Genomic DNA, 24,364 nt, shown 5'->3' on the forward strand with positions numbered 1-24,364 from the left:
AGAGAGAGAGAGAGAGAGAGAGAGAGAGAGAGAGAGAGAGAGAGAGAGAGAAAACAGATGTAGCACAAAGGGAAGATAAACAAAATTACCATGGCACCAAGACTTGTCTGGTTATCACCACTGGTACTGATTGGCTGACCTTCACAATACAGACGTGTCTGTGATTGTCTGTGTTTACTGACTCAGAGTAACCCTGCTCCTTTGTTACCCAACACAGTCCTGGTAGAGGGAACAGTTAACAGTGAATGAGGACACCCACCATTCCCAGGAATATCATCTCCTCCAGCCGTTCTCTCCTGGTCCTCTTCCTCTGACTGTAGCCCCGCCAAACCTAGAACACACCAGAAAATCAGGACACCTAGAACACAACAGAAGAACAGGACACCTAGAACACACCAGAAAGACAGGACACCTAGAATACACCAGAAAAACAGGACACCTAGAACACACCAGAAAAACAGGACAACTAGAACACAACACAGGATACCTAGAACACACCGGAAAAACAGGACACCTAGAACACACCAGAAAAACAGGACACCTAGAACACTCCAGAAAAACAGGACACCTAGAACACTCCAGAAAAAAAGGACACCTAGAACACACCAGAAAAACAGGACAGCTAGAACACAACACAGGACACCTAGAACACACCAGAAAAAAAGGACACCTAGAACACACCAGAAAAAAAGGACACCTAGAACACACCAGAAAAAAAGGACACCTAGAAAACAACAGAAAAACAAGACACCTAGAAAACAACAGAAAAACAGGAAACCTAGAACATAAAAGGAGACACGTAGAACACAACACAGGACACACCAGATAAAAGGGGATTTTATAACCAGCATGCCCATACTGCATTACACGAACAGCTGAGAGCTGAGCAGAGCCCAACAAATGCCAAACACTCAGGACCTGGGGGCTGGCAGGCAGCTAACATCCAGGAGACAGACGCTACTCATGATAACATCTGGCATTTTTAACACAGAAGAGACCCCTCTCTTTGGCTGGCCTGCTCCAATGATATCTCCCACTCACATAGACGAGGAATGGAATGCTCTACTGCAGAGAGGAATGAGCCTACGGATCAGTCACAGTACTGGTGACATCTGATATAAAAGTATTGTCCTATTTTACCAATGTACTGCTTACAAAGTCAGGTTCGTCTAACAGTGTTTGATCGATACCGTCCCTTGTGCAAGACAGGGATTAACATTCACCCAGTGCTCCGCCTGAACATGAACCCTAACATGTCAGGTAAATAGAACCACTTGTCATTACCTCAGCCATGGTATAATGATATATGATCCAACCTATCCATAAAATAGCTACACACCCGATTCCTCTGTGAAAGCAATGTGCCCATGGGGCTTTGTTAGGCCAGAGATGGTTAACACTTGGGCCGATGAGAGAGCAGGGTCGGGGGGAACTGAAAGTGAGTCTGGATTTTAGGTGTTCGTTTCCATGGCCTCACTAATCATGTAATGTGATAACCCAGCGTTTTGACATCTGGGTGTGTGTCCTAGAACATCTAGGTGGTGCTATGGTTATGAACCAACCAACAGCAGAGAGGTGACATTGAGATAACATTGTTGAGACAAACTTCTTGTGCCTTTTTGCAATGCAGGCAGAAAACTATATAAACTGCAGTCCATAGCTGGACCCATTTCTCCATACAAAGTAAAAGCAGCCATCGTTTTGGACTTGGACTCAGTCCAAGTGTATAGCAGAGTTTAATGGAGATGGAATTCTGTTACCCATCTTTGTGCAATTCATCAAGAGGTGGTTTGGCTCTGACTAGAGAGAGTGGGATGAACCACAACCCTCTGACTGGAGAGAGTGGAATTAACTATTTTACCCTTATTTTACCAGGTAAGTTGACTGAGAACACATTCTCATTTACAGAAACGACCTAGGGAATAGTTACAGGGGAAACCCTCTGACTAGAGAGAGTGACCATATCAAAGTAAATGTCCAGTGGAAATCTCACTTTTAAAAGTTCATATTCTGTTAACTCATACCCAAATAATGTTGTTAACTCATCCAATATTCATATTTTGTGGACAAAGCATAAATTGGGGGGAAAACACTTTTAAAAAACCAAACTCAAACTTGTATCTCAAACAGACCATTTCAAAAATGCTTATTATTTCCTCATAGAGGATGATGTCATCCTCCTGAGGAAAATTAGCTGGCCAGTCAGTGGTCTGTCTACCTGCATTAATATTTTTTATGCCCAAACCATTCCAAAACAGAAAAGCTGCTTTTTAACATACTTTAAAAATTGGAAGGAAAACTATTTCACACATATTGTAATTAATTACAGGTCATATTTCATAGAAATCTGGAAATACTGGAGAGTTACTTTAACCCCGTGAATCAGCTTCCCTGACTTGTGGCTATGTCTTTAGTGGTTCACTCGTATTAAAACATTACTTAGTACTGTTCAACAGCAATTGGAAATGTGGGCCTGGTATTGAAAGTAAAGTTTGCGGACAAAATATGAGAAACAAAACAATAATTATACACTCCATACCTTCTGAATGCGTGTGGCAGCCTGGTCGGGGTCCATGGTGCTGGTGGGTGTTTGGCTCGTGGCCTGGCTCCCCTCTTCCTCAGCCTGCCGTATCTCCTTCATGAAGCGGTGCCTGAGCCGTCCCTGCCGTGCCCGCTCACAAACCTGAAGGACCCGAACAGCTTCCTCCAGACACATGGTCTGAACCGACACCTCCTGACACAGACAGCAGTATAGACATAGGAGGGACAAGAACACTATGAGAGCAATGTTAACCTCGTCCCCCAGGCATATAACTTGGGGAGGAAGCATTTGGTGTGTGAGACCAGAGTAATGTTAACCTCGTCCCCCAGGCATATAACTTGGGGAGGAAGCATTTGGTGTGTGAGACCAGAGTAATGTTAACCTTGTCCTCCAGGCATATAACTTGGGGAGGAAGCATCTGCTGTGTGAGACCAGAGTAATGTTAACCTTGTCCTCCAGGCATATAACTTGGGGAGGAAGCATCTGCTGTGTGAGACCAGAGTAATGTTAACCTTGTCCCCCAGGCATATAACTTGGGGAGGAAGCATTTGGTGTGTGAGACCAGAGTAATGTTAACCTCGTCCCCCAGGCATATAACTTGGGGAGGAAGCATTTGGTGTGTGAGACCAGAGTAATGTTAACCTTGTCCTCCAGGCATATAACTTGGGGAGGAAGCATCTGCTGTGTGAGACCAGAGTAATGTTAACCTTGTCCTCCAGGCATATAACTTGGGGAGGAAGCATCTGCTGTGTGAGACCAGAGTAATGTTAACCTTGTCCTCCAGGCATATAACTTGGGGAGGAAGCATTTGGTGTGTGAGACCAGAGTAATGTTAACCTTGTCCCCCAGGCATATAACTTGGGGAGGAAGCATCTGCTGTGTGAGACCAGAGTAATGTTAACCTTGTCCTCCAGGCATATAACTTGGGGAGGAAGCATCTGCTGTGTGAGACCAGAGTAATGTTAACCTTGTCCTCCAGGCATATAACTTGGGGAGGAAGCATCTGCTGTGTGAGACCAGAGTAATGTTAACCTTGTCCTCCAGGCATATAACTTGGGGAGGAAGCATCTGATGTGTGAGACCAGAGCAATGTTAACCTTGTCCTCCAGGCATATAACTTGGGGAGGAAGCATCTGCTGTGTGAGACCAGAGTAATGTTAACCTTGTCCTCCAGGCATATAACTTGGGGAGGAAGCATCTGCTGTGTGAGACCAGAGTAATGTTAACCTTGTCCTCCAGGCATATAACTTGGGGAGGAAGCATCTGCTGTGTGAGACCAGAGTAATGTTAACCTTGTCCTCCAGGCATATAACTTGGGGAGGAAGCATCTGATGTGTGAGACCAGAGCAATGTTAACCTTGTCCTCCAGGCATATAACTTGGGGAGGAAGCATCTGCTGTGTGAGACCAGAGTAATGTTAACCTCGTCCCCCAGGCATATAACTTGGGGAGGAAGCATCTGATGTGTGAGACCAGAGCAATGTTAACCTTGTCCCCCAGGCATATAACTTGGGGAGGAAGCATCTGCTGTGTGAGACCAGAGCAATGTTTTAGTTTTATACTTTATTTTACATCCCCACTATCTATTTAGGCTGAGGTAACCTGGTATTTATTTAATGAATTCCATGGAAACAATTGTAGTAATATTTGCTTACATAAGGGAGTCTGATTGTAACTAGTGTGTGTTTCTCTAACCTGCTCAACCTGTTCAATGTGTCCCCCTTTAGCCATGACATGCGCCAGCATCTTCTCTCTGTCCCGCAGCACACGCATCTTCTCTCTCACAAAATACTGAGGGATGGGCACCTCCAGGTCCTCCTGCAAAATATCATATTGCATAAATCTTTCTCTGTCGTTGTGTGTGATTCAATAGGTAGAATCTCTGAGTTAAAGGGGTGAGACATGTTCCAAATACTTTGAAAATTACTATCAGGATACAGAAACGGAATTGTTGTTGAACCTTTTGAGGACCACATCTCATTTTCCTCACTCCCCCTTCACGTCCTATCACTCAGTCCCAGGTACAGTACCACTGACTCACAGGTGTCAGCTTGAGGTCCTGCAGCACATCATCAAAGTAGTGGAACTCTGAGAACTCCAGCTCCACCATCTCGTTCTTGAGCTCCAGGAGTCTACCAATCACGCCGTCCAACACGTGCCTGACCATGCGCCTCTTCTGGGGGTGAACTATCTGGTCGTAGACTGCCTCCAGGCCGCGGAAGATCTGCAGGTACTTCAGGTAGAAGGTGGCCAGGCCCTGGAAGACCTGCAGCCGGTCCTTCAGCGGCCGAGGGGCAGTGGGAGGGAACTCATCCACCAGGAGGTCCTCCAAGGCTCCATGGGCCTGGACCCACATCCTGGTGTAGGAGCTGAGGAGAAGGACAAGGAGATGGAGGAGAAGGGGAACGAGAAGGAGGAGAAGGGAGAGAAGGAGGAGAGAAGGAGGAAAGAGAAGGAGAAGGAGGAGGAGAAGGAGGAGAGAGAATGAGAAGGAGGAGGAGAAGGAGGAGGGGAAGGAGGAGGAGGAGAGAGAGAGAAGGAGAAGGAGGAGGGGAAGGAGGAGGAGGAGAGAGAGAGAAGGAGAAGGAGGAGGGGAAGGAGGAGGAGGAGAGAGAGAGAAGGAGAAGGCAGAGGGGAAGGAGGAGGAGGAGAGAGAGAGAAGGAGGAGGAGAAGGAGGAGAGAGAAGGAGAAGGAGGAGGGGAAGGAGGAGCAGGAGGAGAGAGAAGGAGAAGGAGGAGGAGAAGGAGGAGGGAGAAGGAGAAGGAGGAGAGAGAAGAAGAAGGAGGAGAAGGAGGAGAGAGGAGGAGGAGGAGGAGAGAGAAGGAGGAGCAGGAGGAGGGGAAGGAGGAGAGAATGAGAAGGAGGAGGAGAAGGAGGACAGGAGGAGCAGGAGGAGGGGAATGGAGAGTGGAGGAGGAGGAGGAGGTGAAGGAGGAGGTGAAGGAGGAGGGGAATGGGAAGGGGAAACAGAAAGGAGAAGGAGAAGGAGAAAAAGGAGGAGAGAAGGAGAAGGGGGAGAGAAGGAGAGGGGCATGCTGCATGTGAATGGAAACGTGAATGACCAGACTAACTAAGCCATCCAGATCAAGTTCACTGGCCATATTTCGAGGGGAGGGTTCTCTTTCTTCCTATTTCTGGCTCTTTATCACTTTCTTCTATCTTACTTTTCTCGACGAACCAAGGCCAAGGTAGAATCCTCACCTGTTTCAGGATAGCTATCCTTGGCAGATGGCAGAGCTATCTCTCCAGGTAATGTCTGATAAGTACCATTAAAAGGTTTGAAGGACTCTAACACTTATTTCTCGCACTTTGCACTAGAACGTCAATAACCCTCTCTTTGTCATGTAGTAACTGACAGGTGGTCTGTCAGTCAAAACCTTCAAACAAGCCTAACACCACCTGGCTAAAACACCTGGGAATGAGAGGGGTGCACTTGTCTACTTGGTCATAGTTTACATCTACTGTAGGTATAAAAATACTTTCCTACCTCAGCCTAGCTGTTGGAAAAATGACTAAGAGTTTGTTGACACATAGAACTATCAATTCCATAGAAGAAAACTAAAATGACTGCTAGATATCCCTAATGTCACTCCCTAACAGCCATCAATAAATAACCATTATAGGCCTACAGATGTTGGATCTTAATTTGACCTATAATGTTACAGCAACATAATCCTGCAGCAACAGGATTTTAACAGATTTTAACATTTAGTCCATAATGTTGCTTGATCGGTGGTTAAGCTTTTAGCTGGCCAAAGGTAGGCTACATGAAAAGTGCAATACTGTTAATATAACTGTGTGTTAATGTCGGTTTTCAGTGAATGTATGTGAATCACGAAGCTCATCTGCATTTCCTGCGGTGCAGGAAAATTCTCAGCCACAAAAGAGTGATCAAATTAAGCTCCTACATCTGTATACATGTAATTATTTTCTCTTTGAACTTTTAACATAGTTGCTGCCTTGGTAAATCTAAAAGAGCTGAGGCTTACAATGGTGAAACCATGCTCCTTTCATATTCCTATGAGGCCTATGTCATTACCCTAAAGACAGCATTTCTATGGCCCAGAGGAACTCTTGTTAGGGAACTGGTTGAATCAAAGCTGCCAGGGGAGAGTGGGTGGGAATGGGGGAGGAGTAGTGAGGACTAGGCTGAGAGGACATTTCTGAGGGGGACATTACAATAAAATGAGAGGGTGTCGGGCAATTCAACCAGATACCCAACTAGTGCCCAGGCAACAAAGCTGTTAAGTCAAAATAATTCAAAGTACCACCATTGAAACACAAAAAACGACAGGGTCAACAAATCACAAAGGCTTATACCGGTCAGGGGACCAGTACATAAAGGATTAGGCTCTATTTTGTTTCATTTGTTTCAGGTCTTCAGTGACTAGACATATTTCTGTGAATACAGCTGTGTGGTAACATTCCAGTAATGACATCTAGGGATGGGTAATATTGCTCAGACTAACTGCTTTTGAAAGGCTTAGCCAGGTTGATACAAGCATGCCTGTCTGTTGTTATGGGAACAGCAAAACACAATGTAGACTTCCTCTCTCTTTTGCAAACTGCTGCTCTCCCATAGCCCTTCTAATAGTTAGGAAATCATACAGGAAGTAGGACCACAACTGACTCTGAGTAAGTTGTTTACTCTGTTTGGGGTTGTGCTGTGCATCTCCTGGAAATATTAGTCTGTAAATGTGGATGTAATTTGGATTTTTCAAGTCCAAGTGTCCTATAGGCCTATATAGTCTAGCCACAACATTGGTTACTGTCATGGGCCTCTCACTCCACCGGGTTACCACCTTAGTTTTCTTCCACTCTGCTCACCACTCTCTCTACTCAGCCTAACTAGCTCCACCTGTCCCTGCTCTGCTCTGCTCTAATTACTCTGCCAGCTGCGCTGCATTACCCACTACCTCTCCCAGTATTTAAGGCCCTGTCTTTCAGCTCTCCGGTGTCAGATCGTCTGCAAAGCTCACACCCGGAACCTGTTTGCTCGCGCTTCTGGCTCACCCTGGTTTTGTGACCCCGGACCTGCCTGTTTTTTGGATACTCTTCTGCCTCAGGAGATCCAGACCTGCTTCTGCCATTACGACTCCTGACTACTCTTCAATCCCGGTAACTCTGACCAGCCTTCTGCCTTGCTACTACGTATTTTGGATTTCCCTTGAACTGTACTGCTGCCTGGTTTCATTCCGCCCTGTTGTGTCTGTGTCTCCCCCCCCCCAGGACTTCTGGACCACCCACCACCGGCTTCATAGGACGCATCGCTGCCACTGGGGGGGGCACAGACCCAGCGCATTGGACGGGATCCCTGTTACCCCTGGAGCCTTCATTCACTCCCTACTTCCCTTTTCCCTTAAGTTTAATAAACTTTCTGGTGTGACGCAATTGTGGTCCTCTGGTCGTCTGTCTGAATCGTGACAGTACGATCTGACCATTATGGACTCAGCGCACACTTTCCCCGACATGGAAACCGATGAGCATGAGCAGCAGTTCCAGCAGCAGCAACAACAACTCGCCATGATCATTCAACTCCTCACCAACCTTACCCCAGCCAGTCTGCCCACCAGCCCAGCCCCCGAGTTACCTGCCCCGGTCATTGCAGCCGCTGCTCCGGAACCCAAGATTGGAAACCCCGAGCGGTTCAACGGCGATTCAACCCAGGTCCGGCCATTCCTGACTAGCTGCCGACTTCAGTTCTCCTTGCAGCCAAGGACCTTCGCCACGGAGGGGGCTAAAGTTGGGTATGCCATCACTCACCTGACGGGCCGAGCTCGACTCTGGGGAACAGCAGAGTTCGAACGTCAAACCCCCGCATGTGCAACCTTCGACCTGTTTGCTGAGGAGATGCTGAAGGTGTTTGACCTGGATTCACCCACCGCAGAGGCGTCTCGTGAACTGTTCAGTATTCGACAAGGCAGACGTACAGTCGCAGACCATTCCATCGACTTCCGAACCCTGGCTAGACGAAGTTCTTGGAACACACCATCGTTGGTGGACGCGTTCTTCCATAGTTTGGCTGACTATATCAAGGACGAGTTGGTCTCCCATGAACTGCCTTCCACTCTTGATGAAGCCATCGCACTGACTGTCAGGATCGACAGAAGGATACAGACCCGTCGTCGTGAGAGGGGGCGCCAAGGTCCACCTACTACCGGCATTCGGAGAGATCCGACTGGGCTCCTGTCATCTACTGCCACTCACCCAGGTCAGCTTGATCAGTCTGAGCCTATGGAGATTGGGCGAGCCTCCCTCACTCCTGCAGAGCGCCAGCGCCGCTTCACCTCAAACCTCTGCCTCTATTGTGGAGGTGATGGACATCGTGTGGTAACCTGCCCTTTAAAGGGCCGAAGCTCACCGGGCATAGGGGGAGTCCGGTTGAGTTCAATGACCATCCAGTCCTCCGACCGCAAACCCCTGCTGCAAGTTCACCTCCGCCTCTCTGACTCAACTCACACCCTGGCTGCTCTGGTGGATTCTGGCGCCGAAGCCAACATAATGGACATCAAGCTGGCACGCCAACTGGGACTGGAGAACCTCCGTTTGACACCTCCTATTCCTGCCCGGGCACTGGACGGACACTTACTCGGATCGGTCACTCATGTCACGGCCCCGGTCTCGATGGGTCTGTCCGGAAACCATCAAGAAACTATCCAGTTTCACCTGCTCCCCTCTCCAGGCCAACCCCTCATCCTGGGTTACCCATGGCTCCGCCGGCACAACCCTCAGCTCGACTGGGTGACCGGGGTGATCAGGGAGTGGGGAGAGGACTGCCACCGAACCTGCCTGCTTGCTGCCGCACTACCCCCTCGGCCAGTACCTACTAACTCCGCTCCTGACCTCTCCAATGTCCCAGAATGCTACCATGGTCTCAGAGAGGTGTTTAACAAAGCAAGAGCCACATCTCTGCCCCCTCACCGACCGTACGACTGTGCCATCGACCTCCTCCCTGGAACAGCTCCTCCAAAGGGTCGTCTTTATTCGTTGTCTGCTCCTGAAAGAAAGTCCATGGAGGACTACATCAATGGCTCTCTGTCCGCAGGATTAATCCGTTCATCTTCATCTCCTGCTGGTGCTGGCTTCTTCTTTGTGGGGAAGAAGGACGGATCTCTTCGCCCCTGCATCGACTACAGGGGACTCAACGACATCACAGTGAAGAACCGTTACCCTCTGCCTCTGCTCACCTCTGCTTTTGAGTTGCTCCAGGGAGCCACTATTTTTACCAAGTTGGATCTCAGAAACGCTTACCACCTAGTGCGGATCCGGGAGGGAGATGAATGGAAAACCGCATTCAATACACCAACAGGCCACTACGAGTATCTGGTTATGCCTTTTGGCCTCACCAATGCTCCTGCTGTGTTCCAGGCTCTAGTGAATGATGTACTGCGGGACATGTTAAACAAGTTTGTCTTCGTTTACCTGGATGACATCTTAATCTACTCCAGAAACCTGTCTGAACACACCCGCCATGTCCAGCAAGTCCTTCATCGTCTTCTGGAGAATTCCCTCTACGCCAAGGCAGAGAAATGTGAGTTTCACGTCAAGACAGTGGCCTTCCTGGGGTACATAGTGGCAGAGGGAAGTATCCAAATGGATCCTGCCAAAGTATCAGCAGTCACTTCATGGCCAGTTCCGGAGAACAGAAAGAAGCTGCAACAGTTTCTGGGGTTTGCTAACTTCTATAGGAAGTTTATCCGGAACTACAGTACCGTTGCTGCCCCTCTCACTGCTCTAACCAGCACCAAGCAACCCTTCACCTGGACCCCAGCAGCCGACAAGGCCTTCAGTACCCTCAAGGTGAGGTTCACCTCCGCTCCCATCCTCCAGATGCCTGATGTGGACCGGCAATTCATTGTGGAGGTGGACGCCTCGGATGTGGGAGTTGGTGCTGTGATTTCTCAGTGGGCTGCGGAGGATAGGAAGCTCCATCCCTGTGCCTTTTTCTCACGTCGGTTGTCCCCCTCTGAGTGCAATTACGACATAGGGAACCGTGAGCTGCTGGCTGTGAAGCTTGCCTTGGAGGAGTGGCGTCACTGGCTGGAGGGGTCCACCATTCCATTTCTCGTTTGGACCGATCATAAGAACTTGGAGTACATCCGCACGGCCAAACGGTTGAACTCCAGGCAGTCCCGCTGGGCCCTGTTCTTCACCAGGTTTAATTTCACTCTGTCATACCGGCCTGGATCACGCAACACCAAGCCAGACGCCCTCTCCCGTCAATTCCAGAAGGATGACACCCCCTCCAAGGACCCTGTGTCGATTCTGCCAAGTCCCTGCATCGTTGCAGCTCTGACCTGGGCTGTTGAGGAACAGGTGCTGGAGGCTCTCCGTAACCAGCCAGGTCCCAGCACTTGCCCAGCTGACCGCCTTTTTGTCCCCGAAGACCTGAGGTCCCAGGTCGTTCAGTGGGGACATGACTCCCGCCTAGCTTGTCACCCTGGCTCCACCCGCACTTACAACCTGCTCGCCCAGAGGTTCTGGTGGCCCTCTCTGAGGAAGGATGTACGGGAATTCGTCCAAGCCTGCCCCATCTGCAACCAACACAAGTCGTCCTGCCAGCCCCCAGCCGGATTGCTGCAGCCCCTGCCTGTGCCCAGACGTCCCTGGTCTCACATCGCCCTTGACTTTGTCACGGGGCTGCCCCCTTCAAGTGGCATGACCGTCATTCTCACCATCGTTGACCGTTTCAGCAAGATGGCACACTTCATTCCCCTCCCCAAGCTCCCAACCGCCAAGGAGACCGCCCAGGTGGTCCTGGAACACGTCTTCCGGATCCACGGACTGCCAAAGGATGTAGTTTCTGACCGTGGTCCACAATTCTCCTCCGCTTTTTGGAAGGAGTTCTGTCACCTGCTGGGAGCCACAGTCAGTCTGACTTCCGGATTCCATCCCCAATCCAATGGGCAGTCAGAGCGGGCTAATCAGGAGCTCGAGAAGGCACTGCGATGCATGACTTCACGCAACCCCCACTCCTGGTCGCAGCAATTGACATGGGTGGAGTACGCACACAATTCTCTGACCTGCTCTGCCATCGGTATGTCCCCTTTCCAATGTGTTTATGGATACCAGCCTCCTCTATTTGCCAGCCAGGAAGAGGAGGTTACTTGCCCATCTGCACTTGCTTTTGCCCGTCGATGTCGCCGCACCTGGTCACAAGCCCGAGCCACACTCCTCAGATCCGTTGCCAGCTACACTACCGGGGCCAACCGTCGGAGAATTCCTGCTCCCACCTACCATGTTGGTCAGAGGGTGTGGTTGTCATCGAAGAACCTGCCACTCAGGGTGGAGTCGCAGAAGCTGGCACCTCGGTTCATTGGCCCATTCCCTATCATAAGAGTGATTAGCCCAACTGCTGTCCGGCTCCAACTGCCTAATTCCCTGAGGGTGCACCCCACTTTCCATGTGTCTAAGATTAAGCCCATCCATGAGAGTCCGCTGGTCCCTGCTGCGCCTGGTCCTCCTCCTCCACGGCTCGTCGATGGTGGTCTGGTTTACACCGTCCGCCGCCTGCTTCGGTCCAGACGGAGGGGTAGGGGTCTCCAGTACCTCATTGACTGGGAGGGCTATGGACCTGAGGAAAGGACCTGGGTGCCAGCTAGTCGGATTGTGGATAGGACTCTCATCACCGCTTTCCACCAACGGCATCCTGATCAACCTGCAATCCGTAGGGGCCGCCCCAGAGGGGTCCCTAACCGTCCGGCCCGCTCGGCTTCCTGTCCTGTGCCTGATCCTGTCTCGGGACCTGTCCCATCTCCCGACCACGGCCCTCCGGCTTCCTCCGAGGATGAGGACGTTCACTCGGACCGTTCGGAGGAGTTCTAGCCCTCCTCCGGCTCCCCTCCTCCCGCCCGGCGTGGTGTTGCTCTTGGGACTTCTGGGGCCGTCCCTTGGGGGGGGGGTTCTGTCATGGGCCTCTCACTCCACCGGGTTACCACCTTAGTTTTCTTCCACTCTGCTCACCACTCTCTCTACTCAGCCTAACTAGCTCCACCTGTCCCTGCTCTGCTCTGCTCTAATTACTCTGCCAGCTGCGCTGCATTACCCACTACCTCTCCCAGTATTTAAGGCCCTGTCTTTCAGCTCTCCGGTGTCAGATCGTCTGCAAAGCTCACACCCGGAACCTGTTTGCTCGCGCTTCTGGCTCACCCTGGTTTTGTGACCCCGGACCTGCCTGTTTTTTGGATACTCTTCTGCCTCAGGAGATCCAGACCTGCTTCTGCCATTACGACTCCTGACTACTCTTCAATCCCGGTAACTCTGACCAGCCTTCTGCCTTGCTACTACGTATTTTGGATTTCCCTTGAACTGTACTGCTGCCTGGTTTCATTCCGCCCTGTTGTGTCTGTGTCTCCCCCCCCCCAGGACTTCTGGACCACCCACCACCGGCTTCATAGGACGCATCGCTGCCACTGGGGGGGGCACAGACCCAGCGCATTGGACGGGATCCCTGTTACCCCTGGAGCCTTCATTCACTCCCTACTTCCCTTTTCCCTTAAGTTTAATAAACTTTCTGGTGTGACGCAATTGTGGTCCTCTGGTCGTCTGTCTGAATCGTGACAGTTACAGAATTTGCACAATATGATATACATCATGTAGATAAAACAAAATAGAATACCTGTGTGACATTCTTGCGTGTAATTCCACGAGCTATGGTTCCAATAGAATTGTGAGTTCGGTTTTTCTTGATGATCTGATCAAATTGAAAACATCTCACTTTAATTTCCTAATTTAAAAATAGGGTATTTAATGATAATAGCTATATTTAGGTTATTATAGTGGAAACACAGCTGTTCTGGATCGGTTCCATCCTTGGGATCTCCAGACTCTCAGAAACCGTTCAGCAGGCAAAACATGGGTCAGACAGGTAGGTGCTGGGGAGACCAGATTAAAATCTCTATCACACAAAACAGTAGCCAATAACATCGCATTTGATGTGGGAAAATATCGTCATACTCGCAAATAACACAGACTAAGATTATAATTTTAAACATTAATAATTTGGGAATATTTTATCAATACAATCACACTGAAGATGTCATACTGTACCTAAAAGAGTTGGCCAAAAAAGTGATGCGCTTCCCATCGACTGAAGCGTGTTTGCTTTCTTGCTGTGTGTGCGCCAGAGTGTCTAGCAACGAAACGCCACGCCTGCGCAATGAGACTTGCCACTGGATTTGACCAAACGACCGCTCCTGTCGATTAGAACTACTGCAGAAGAGATGTTGCACTCACTTTACGGGCAGCAAGCGAATTTATACAGAGCATTCCTTTCTCTTTTTTCAGTCTACATTTTCACAAGTTGTTTTTCTAAAGTTGTTGACAATATTTAGTCAACAGTACCAGCACATGTAAAGACAGACACACATCACTCTATGCACACTTAGGCAAATGAGCTGGCTGAATATAGATTAATGGCTTTCTAATGTGCAAAATCAGCATACTGTAAAATTCAATTTGCAGTGAATGCATCAATAGATCCAAAGGACTTCCTTTATCCTGGTGGTCCCCCAACACAAAGGCATATTATGAGTGCTATATGATCCGTCATGCTTGCCTGGTATATTGAATAACTGAATGGTGAGAGTGACAGTGACACACAGGTGCTACAGCCTGTTGAAATGAACTTTCCACGGGTTCACTAATGGATACATAAAAACTGGCAGTTAGGCCTATAATGTTTGAAGTGGAACAGTATTTCAGATAACTTGTATATATATATATATATTTATATACTACCAGTCAAAAGTTTTAGAACATTTTGCCTTGATGACAGCTTTGCACACTCTTGGCATTCTCTAAACCAGCTTCACCTGGAATGCTTTTCCAACTGTATTGAAGGTGTTCCCACATATGCTGAGCACTTGTTGGCTGCTTTTCCTTCACTCTGTGGTCCGACTCATCCTAAACCATCTCAATTTGGTTGAGGTCGGGGGATTGTGGAGGCCAGGTCATCTGATGCAGCACTCCATCACTCTGCCTAGGTCAGCATCCCGGAGTCGCCTCTTCACTGTTGACGTTGAGACTGATGTTTTGCGGGTACAATTTAATGAAGCTGCCAGTTGAGGACCTGTGAGGCGCCTGTTTCTCAAACTAGACACTCTAATGTATTTTTCCTCTTGCTCAGTTGTGCACCTGGGCCTCCCACTCCTCTTTCTATTCTGGTTAGAGCCAGTTTGCGCAGTTCTGTGAAGGGAGTAGTACACAGCGTTGTACGAGATCTTCAGTTTCTTGGCAATTTCTCGCATGGAATAGCCTTAATTTCTCCGAACAAGAATAGACTGACGAGTTTCAGAAGAAAGTTATTTGTTTCTGACCATTTTGAGCCTTTAATCGAACCCACAATTGCTGATGCTCTAGATACTCAACTGGTCTCAAGAAGGCCAGTTTTATTGCTTCTTTAATCAGCACAACAGTTTTCAGCTGTAATAACATAATTGCAAAAGGGTTTTCTAATGATCAATTTGCCTTTTAAAATGATAAACATGGATTAGCAAACACAACATGCCATTGGAACACAGGACTGATGGTTGCTGATAATGGGCCTCTATATGCCTATGTAGATATTTCATTTAAAATCTGCCGTTTCCAGCTACAATAGCCATTTACAACATTAACAATGTCTACACTGTATTTCGGATTAATTTGAGGTTGTTTTAATGGACAAAAAAATTGCTTTTCTTTCGAAAAGAAGGACATTTCTAAGTGACCACAAACTTTTGAACGGTACTTATCAATGATCCACAGTGCACTTTCATATTCCAATGACATGTTTTATATCATTAAAAGAGAGGTTTAAGGACACAACATGGGCAGTTATGTAGCCAACTGTAAGCTCATAAGGTGGAGGGGAGAGGAGTGTTTTATACCAAATCTCACTGGATTTGCCTCTGATGGGCACAGGCTCGGTGGGAACAACCTCAGAAAGTACCCGAATCTGGTGTTGGCTTGCAGGACATCAGAGACTGGCCCCGATGGTTCTGTCAGATGCAGTGAGGATGGACATGCATTGTTCAACCAGGTGCAGCACCCTGGCTTTGTCAGTCAGACACAATCTATCTACTGTATCAAATTCCCTGGCAAACAAACGTCCATCCTTCCCTCCTAAAATTAGACAATACATTGGCAAATATTTCAATGAATGAGATTTCACATTGTGCTGTTTTTATATGGCATGGCATATGGTAAGATGTCTTAGCAAAATCAAGATAACAAGTGCCAAGCGTGGCATAGGGCCTATATGTTTGGGTATAAACTCATCCCAGTAAGGCATGCAGGTGAACAGGTGAGCTCCTAAAGAACGCCAAACCTTTTAGTTTGTTCCAAGAGAGATTAAACACAGTTCAACACTAAATACATTCATCTACGAAGTGTTCAACTTTAACCACTTGCAGGTCAAATAAAGGAATGTGTCTCTTCTGGTCTGTTTTCATGCCTTCCATCATCCACATCTTGCCTAGAAGCGCAAACTAATCTTATTTTCACACCAATCTTTCTTTTATGCGCGCACTCAGGTCACTCCAAATGGGATTTGGTTTGATAGACAGCCTTATTAGGGAATTTGGTTAAGAAGCCCTTTATCTACATCAGATGAATTTGTGGATTGCATTTAAGTTCCTACATTTCAGTCATTTAGCAGACGCTCTTATCCAGAGCAATTAGGGTTAAGTTTCTCCTAATCGGCTCGGGGATTCGAACCACCGACCTTTCGGTTAGTGGCCCAACGCTCTTAACCGCTAGGCTACCTGCCGCCCTGGATACCAGTTTTATGGCTCTGCATCCAGAATGAAGGTAGTTAGAGGTAGTTTAGTGACCCGATGCTAACTAGCGCTAGCGCAATGACTGCTAGCATGTGACTGGATGGTTGGCTGCAACCGTCTACAGGTAAAACATAGCCTACTGGCTAACAGTTTCTTGCAGCTATTTTACATTAAATTTGGGCAAGTATCTACCAATATTTTAATGAATTTAGCATAGGCTACTAAATTACACCGTAATGACATCCTGATAATATGGTCCTACAGAAAATCTCGTAAATCTATTATCAGAAATTTCCCCTAAAGAATTCAGCACCAATGCACCATCAGTATAGTATCCGGAAGGTGATGGAATGCATAGCAGCAACGCGCTCCGTTGTCGACTGACTTTCTAATTGGACGTCAGACTTTTCAGTACTCGGACACAAATAACTGTAACTACTGTTTATATTTCTATTATGTTGTTGGGAGTGGAAATCCGATGTTTCGCACGTCCGTTGATTCCATTGTTGTTTTATTGAAACCTCAATGAATCAGTTTACCAAGTTGCCTAGTTACCCTAGTAGGCGTTGCTCTTTGCAGTATTTAACAAGTGCACCCTGACCAAGCGAGGTAGTCTCGACAGAGCAGGAACGGGAGAGTTCCTCAGTCAATTTGCGTATTACCTACAGACTTCATTAGGCCTACTATAACCTCAATATTGAGTCTAGGGACTCTCAAAAGCATTCACGGAGACATTTTGTGCAAGTTCTGGATTGAAGGAGTTACGAAGGACACATAAAGGCATTTTGTAAGTAACTTCTAAATAACACTTTGAATACCCATAGCGCATTTTATCCTACTTTTTCACTGACAGAAAATAAAATACATTTCGTTTTCATAGGCAGTTATAGTTTTCCTAACTTGTATGTTGTTATATGTTTGTTATTTGTTAGTTTTTCTTGAGTTTAGAAAACGAATGCTTTGACATTACTCAACCATACCATGGCACTGAGATTTGTTGTGCCCTGAAGTTGTCATACATTTGTAAAAGCGCCCCCGGGACTCACAGTTGGGGGTGTGGATTAACAGTAGGTTCTATCGGATTAACAGTGGGTTATATCCCCGCAGACTGGTCTACATCCAATCAGCTCTAGATTGCCCTGTATGTAAGCAATTGATACAGCAATGGATGGACGCACCTAAATTGCACACAATAACGTTATTTTTTAAAATCTTAACATAATACATTATAGCTGACAGGTAGAGGTGGAGCGTGTTTAGGAACTGTGGGTCTGTTTATGTGAATAAATCACACATCAAATAATTCATGGAAAAGTCCTGTAGTTTTAGTGTGTATTTCCGTTAACAAAAGTAGTTTATAGTAGTACAACATTCATCTACTGTATCTTCAGAAGACTTATGCACTATCACTAAAATTCCACTAAAGACTGACCCATTTTGGTCGTTCACATATTCAGCAGGCTATATGCTGGATGTATACCATCTATAGGCTACCTTTCAATGCATTTATTTACTACAGATGGTTGTAGAATTTTCACTGTGAAAAAGAGTGAGGGGGAGAGAGCGAGATAAAGCCCTTAAATTGAATTGAATTGAAATTGAGAGGGAGAGAGAGAGAGAGAGAGAGAGAGGAGAGAGAGAGAGAGAGAGAGAGAGAGAGAGAGAGAGAGAGAGAGAGAGAGAGGAGAGAGAGAGAGAGAGAAAGAGAGAGAGAGAGAGAGAGAGTGAGAGAGAGAGAGTGAGAGAGAGAGAGAGAGAGAAAGGGAGGTAGTTCCTTGGAGGAGGAGGGAAACAATATAAAGTTGCAGGGTTTCTGCTGAGACCAGAGATAAAAGGAAGATGGAGAGGGAGAGGGGTGGGAGAGGGGGAGGGGAAGGGAGAGGGAGAGGGAGAGGGAGAGTGGAAGGGAGAGGGGAAGGGAGAGGTGAAGGGAGAGGGAGGCTGGAGAGGGGAAGGGGGATGGAGTCTGGAGAGGGGGAGGGGGATGGAGAGAGAGAGAAGGGGTGTAGTATGTTGAGAGGAAAAAGCAGAAAAGACAGAAAGACAGTGAGAAAGACAGAAAGACACAGCGAGAGAATGAGTGAGAGACCAGGAGCGAGAAAGAGAGGAGGTGTGTATGTGTGTGTGTCTGTGGTAGGATGTAGGATTGAGGTGTGGTGGTGACAGCCGCTGTGTCCACACGGGCAGCTCTTTGTGCCCCAGACGGTGCTAGCTGCCCTGGGGTCGGGGGGGGGGCTAGAGGGAGGACCAGGGAACCAGGTGAAGCGCCACTCTGTTTGACCAGTGAAAACAAAACAGATTTACAAGGACTGGCACAGCATTTAATGTTATCCATTCCCAAATGGTGGGATTGATAGCAGTAAAAACATCCAGCTCTCTGCAGCTTTTGTTTTGATGTACCCTCCCTCTCCCAAATGGGGCAGGCTGTCAGTTTTCATCTGTCAGTGATTTAAGGTCATCTTAAAGACAGCTGTCTGTCTACTCATGTTACCCACAAAGCTTTTAAGGCTATATAGTAATTTTGTTAGGTGAACAAACATCTGGCTAATGTTATAAGCAAATAAACAAACAATTAAGTTGTTTGATGGCTAAGTCCAGTTAATCCGTTTCAATTGCATTTATATTAGTGCTATTTGTTTTACAGACATAAAGTATAAACTCTGAACATGTCTTATAAAGTGCTCTATTCCATGAAGACCTGCAGTAAAAGCCAAGTAGTGAGAGGTTTTATCAGTGTGTGATGGACCGTTCACCTTCCATAACACACACACACACACACACACACACACACACACACACACACACACACACACACACACACACACACACACACACACACACACACACACACACACACACACACACACACACACACACACACACACACACACACACACACACACACACACACACACACACATTCCGTCCTGTCCATATCTCAATCGCAGGCTGTGTTCTAGTGTCCGTGACGCTATCACCTTGAGGTATTCCTGGTTCACATTGAAAGCATCAGTACTCTCTTCACTCTCTTCGTGCTCAAGGCTAAGTGAATGTCGTTGAGAGGTCCTTGTGAGGTTGGGAGGTCCATATTTCAGGGTCATAAAAATGGATGTACACAAATACAATGGAATCATAAATGGCCATGCTCCACATTTACCTACAGTATTTAGTGACATTTATTTGATTTAGCTTAAAATGGACCATGCTAAATTTTGAGTGAATTTTAAAATCTCCACATTTACATTTGAAAACTGTATAATCTGAAAAACCCTTTATTTTGATTTAGTAATATGCCATTTACTGGCTTACTTCAGTTCATAATTCAGTGGTAATACAGGCATAGTTGAAATAGTGGCTCAGCTCCCAGCTTGCAGTAGTCAGATGAGTCTAGGAGGAACTCTGCTTGTTATTGATGGACTAGGAGGAACCCGGGAGTCCTGAGGAATGTCTCTGTCTAATGAACTAGACGGAAAACATTGAGAACATTCCTGGACACAGCATGCGGTCGATCTAACCCCCTGGCATCCCACCATGCCGCCTCTGGGCATGCCCATAGGGGGCACAGGGGACATGACCCTCAGATTTGTCCTGTAATAAAAAATACAAAAAAGAATCTGTAATACTGTTAGCCACCTTGCAATTTTATGAAGTTGGCTTTAGCTAGTCCAGATAGGTTCCCAATCTCCCAACCTGATAACCAGCTACCAAGAAGCCATTTCAGGCTATCAATCAAGTTAGAGTAGCTAGCTTGTCTAACTATCTTAGCTGGAATGCCTGTAAGGTTGGTAGACTTTAGAAAAGCAAGCAATAACTAAATGTACTGAATAAGACACATTCCTTTCAATCTTTTACCCAGATTTTAGCAGAAATGCTGAGAAGCATATTTTGTTTCTTTAAAAAAAGAACCACCATTCAGGAGGATACAGACAGATCAAGAGGTATGATTAGATATGCAGAAAAATAAACATATTTATTTTTACATAGAATGAAGCATAATGATTATGGCTGTAGATTGCAGGCAAAAGCTGTTTCAGGTGTTTGAAAAATGCAAAATTCTCCAACTTCAGGACCACCTAGCCGCCCTCCGGACCACCCCCCAGCCGTCCTCACATACTTTGTACCCCCTCAGATTTTTGGGGTCATTGACGCCTCTTGAGATGTTTTAGATAACGCCTGTTGTCCCTCTAAACAAATGATTGTTTGACATATTTGGTCCATATGTTTGTGTGATCACCCAGCAAATTTCTTGTTTGGCAAATTGACATATTTCAGCTCATACAACCCCTCAATTGATCCATTTGTTTTGTGCGAACTCTAACCAGCGAACTTCTTGTTTTACAGATTGCGGATTCCAGCTTTTTCACAACACGGCCTTCCTCCTACTGCGGCGAGCGCCACCATGAGTCTGAGCGTGAACGAGCTGACGGAGCTGATGGAGATGTGGGAGGAGCTTAACTTCACGGGGGAACAATATGGAGACAACATGTCATCCCACCACGTGGAGGCTCTGCTGTGCCCGGCCGGGTTCAGCCATGGGGCGGTGCTCTACACCCTCTCTGTCCTCTACATCTTCATCTTCCTGGTGGGCCTGGCCGCCAACTCCCTGGTGGTGTGGGTCAACCTCCGCTCAGAGAGAGACCGCTATGAGACCCACCTGTACATCCTCAACCTGGCTGTGGCTGACCTCTGTGTGGTGGCTACCCTCCCTGTCTGGGTCAGCTCGCTGCTACAGCGCGGCCACTGGCCCTTCGGCGAGGCCGTCTGTAAGGTCACCCACCTGGTGTTCAGCGTCAACCTCTTCGGGAGTATCTTCTTCCTCACCTGTATGAGCGTGGACCGCTACCTGTCCGTGGTGCTGTTCGGAGACGGAGGGAACAGCCGTAGGAAGAAGGTGGTGCGGAGGGTGATCTGTATCCTGGTGTGGCTGCTGGCGCTGGCCGCCTCTGTCCCAGACACTTACTTTCTCCAGGCGGTCAAGTCCACACACTCTGACGCCACCCTGTGCCGGCCCGTCTACCCCACCGACAACCCCCGGGAGTGGATGGTGGGCATCCAGCTTAGCTTCATCATCCTGGGCTTCGCCATCCCGTTCCCGATCATCGCCGTCTTCTACCTGTTATTAGCAGGCGCCATCACCAACGCCAACCCGCCCGGCTCCAGCGCCAACTCAAATCAGGAGCGCTGCATCAGGTGAGTGTCTCCCTTACACACACGCACCCTGTGCACACACACACACACGCACACACACACTTACGCTTTATAAATCCAATCAATGATCAATGATTAATCAATGATTATTTTTATTATCAGCCGGAAGATCATCCTAACCTACATTGTGGTGTTCCTGGTCTGCTGGCTGCCCTACCACGGAGTCCTATTGGTCGACACTCTATCTCTCCTCAACGTCCTGCCCTTCAGCTGCAGGCTGGAGAACTTCCTGTATGTGTCCCTCCACCTGACCCAGTGCTTCAGCCTCATCCACTGCTGCATCAACCCCATCATCTATAACTTCATCAACAGGAACTACCGTTACGACCTCATGAAGGCCTTCATCTTCAAGTATTCCACCAAGACGGGCCTGGCCAAGCTCATTGACGCATCACATGTGTCCGAGACGGAGTACTCGGCCGTGGCGGCGGTGGAGAATAATGTGTGATTGGCCGCTGTGACAAGATCAGATAGGATACACTTTATTGTCCCTGAGGGGAAAATGTTCTTGGACACACAGAGGTGATGTCACACAACCCACAGAGAACTGACTCTCTACCAAACGGACTCTATTAAAGGCGTGCTGAACAGGCTGAACAGTTAACTGACTGCATGCAGTCCCTGGGAAGGACATCTCAAGCACATCAGACGCACTGTTAAAAACCAAGACCAAATACACAAGTTCTGTTTCATTTACACATTTCGTTTTGTAGTATTTCCCCCTTTTTGAGTGAGTTTGGTTAACTTCCCCCTTGCTTAGTAACAGGGGTGGGGGGTCTTCTTGAGAAAGCACTTCTTCTGAACTGGAGACTTGCTGTCACCCAAACAGATGGGTCAATGACACCGTAAACGCACGCACGCACGCACGGACGCACACACACACACACACACACACACACACACACACACACACACACACACACACACACACACACACACACAAACAAACAAACAAACAAACAAACAAACAAACAAACACAGACACACCCACCCACCCTTCCCCCTGCCCTGGTCGGAGCCACAGCAGAGGGAGACGAGGTGCTCTCCCTGTCAGTGTTTATGTGGAGCAGGCAGTCAGTCAACCAGACTCCATTACCCTGAGAGCTGAAGGGACAGGCAGAAGGACCTGCCACTGTGTTTACAGGGAAATCAGGAATGTCAAATGGACTGACAGCCGAGACCAGAGTGAAAACACTATAGCTATATTTTATAGCCTTTATTTCAATCCTTATTACTTTAAGCAACTTCTAGTCTTCACTGGGGCCATAAAAAAGACATTACGAACACGAAAGCCAATCTGTAGAATTTGAGAAGTAGATGTATCTATGTTGATGTATGTATGTTGGTTATTGAGGTATGTTTCAATATAAAGCCAGGAGGATCCAGCGAGCCCCAAACACTCATCTAGATGACGCATTTAGAAAGTGTTGGTGCTTTTTATGTAGAATGCAGGAGTATACTTTCAAATCCACAATATTAGATAATTGTTTATTCTGTAAATATCATATTTATATATTCGTTGATCTGTAGGTGAAGTGATTTTGTGAAGTTTTGTACAGTACAGGTGTGAAATGGAATCAATGAAGGTGTGCTTTCTGTGTAATGTAAAAAATAAATGGCAGTTATGCTAATGTTAAAAATAATATACAATTTGTTATATTTTAGTTACATTATTCTTTTTATTCAACTTGTTTGCATTTATTTCACTAAACTAAATAAATACAAAAGAGCCATTGTGTGTACATTTCAGTCACAACCTGCAAATAATTTGCAACTTTTTTTGAATATGCAAACGCATATTTCTTGCCAGTCAGTTGATGTTTTTACGCTCTTGTGTAAAATAACAAATAAATGCACAAAACAGTTTATTATTGCCTCACACTTCTCTGTCTGAGAGGGGAATATTTGTGTTTTGGAATGTATGGAATGTTCTTCTAGAACTGTAAGTCGCTCTGGATTAGAGCGTCTGCTAAATGACCCCCCCCAAAAAAAAAAAATATATATATATATATATATATATACATGTGTCTGTGTGTTCTAGAATGAATGGGTTGTGTTCTCTTCTAGAACAACATGTGTCTGTGTGTGTTCTAGACTGTATGAGTTGTGTTCTCTTCTAGAACAACATGTCTGTGTGTGTTCTAGACTGTATGGGTTGTGTTCTCTTCTAGAACAACGTGTCTGTGTGTGTTCTAGACTGTATGGGTTGTGTTCTCTTCTAGAACAACATGTGTCTGTGTGTGTTCTAGACTGTATGGGTTGTGTTCTCTTCTAGAACAACATGTGTCTGTGTGTGTTCTAGACTGTATGGGTTGTGTTCTCTTCTAGAACAACGTGTCTGTGTGTGTTCTAGACTGTATGGGTTGTGTTCTCTTCTAGAACAACATGTGTCTGTGCGTGCGTGGCAGAACCTAATCAGTACCAACTGTGCTCCAGCCCAGTTATTCCCTGTAGTTTGTCTCTGGATGAAGAGAAACCCCAAGTGTTCACAGAGTCAGCTAACCGTGTCAATGAGAGACCGTTCTACCCACCATGGTCTGAAGCCGCACCAAATGTGTGTAAATGGCACTGTCCTGGTAGAACCCTGTTGTCCTGCTAGAACACTGTTGTCCTGCTAGAACCCTGCTGTCCTGGTAGAACCCTGTTGTCCTGGTAGAACACTGTTGTCCTGGTAGAACCCTGTTGTCCTGGTAGAACACTGTTGTCCTGGTAGAACACTATTGTCCTGGTAGAACCCTGTTGTCCTGGTAGAACCCTATTGTCCTGGTATAACCCTGATGTCCTGGTAGAACCCTGTTGTCCTGGTAGAACCTGTTTTACCAGCTGATGGGAAGAAAATAAAGAAACCTAATGG

The 24,364-nt window shown here is 47.1% G+C and overlaps 2 protein-coding genes across 2 annotated transcripts in view; one reads left to right on the forward strand and one right to left on the reverse strand.

Annotated features, from left to right (window-relative positions):
• The window catches only part of drc11 (dynein regulatory complex subunit 11), a gene marked incomplete at its 3' end in the record, with an annotated part of 32,429 nt that extends 19,013 nt beyond the window's left edge, over positions 1-13,416 (reverse strand). Inside the window, exons 1-5 of the mRNA XM_084191822.1 lie at positions 13,161-13,416; positions 4,583-4,910; positions 4,237-4,359; positions 2,540-2,734; positions 256-331 (exon numbers count right to left, since the gene is read on the reverse strand). Coding sequence (XP_084047948.1) covers positions 256-331; positions 2,540-2,734; positions 4,237-4,359; positions 4,583-4,910; positions 13,161-13,171 — 733 coding nt within the window. The remainder of the gene's footprint in view (positions 1-255; positions 332-2,539; positions 2,735-4,236; positions 4,360-4,582; positions 4,911-13,160) is intronic.
• Positions 13,417-16,908: 3,492 nt separating this feature from the next.
• On the forward strand, positions 16,909-23,489 carry ackr3b (atypical chemokine receptor 3b). Its single transcript, XM_084191824.1, has 3 exons — positions 16,909-17,089; positions 20,644-21,492; positions 21,613-23,489. Exons 2-3 carry the CDS (start codon positions 20,702-20,704, stop codon positions 21,956-21,958), a joined length of 1,137 nt encoding a protein of 378 aa, XP_084047950.1. The 5' UTR covers positions 16,909-17,089; positions 20,644-20,701; the 3' UTR covers positions 21,959-23,489.
• Positions 23,490-24,364: the final 875 nt, after the last annotated feature.

Source organism: Coregonus lavaretus (assembly GCF_964263955.1).
Source record: "Coregonus lavaretus genome assembly, contig: HAP1_SCAFFOLD_1368, whole genome shotgun sequence".
Lineage (NCBI taxonomy): Eukaryota > Metazoa > Chordata > Actinopteri > Salmoniformes > Salmonidae > Coregonus > Coregonus lavaretus.

Coding starts and splice junctions, on each gene's coding strand:
- ackr3b (XM_084191824.1), top strand. CDS start 20,702: ATGAGTCTGAGCGTGAACGAGCTGACGGAGCTGATGGAGATGTGGGAG. Junction 21,493..21,612: donor AATCAGGAGCGCTGCATCAG/GTGAGTGTCTCC, acceptor TTTTATTATCAG/CCGGAAGATCATCCTAACCT.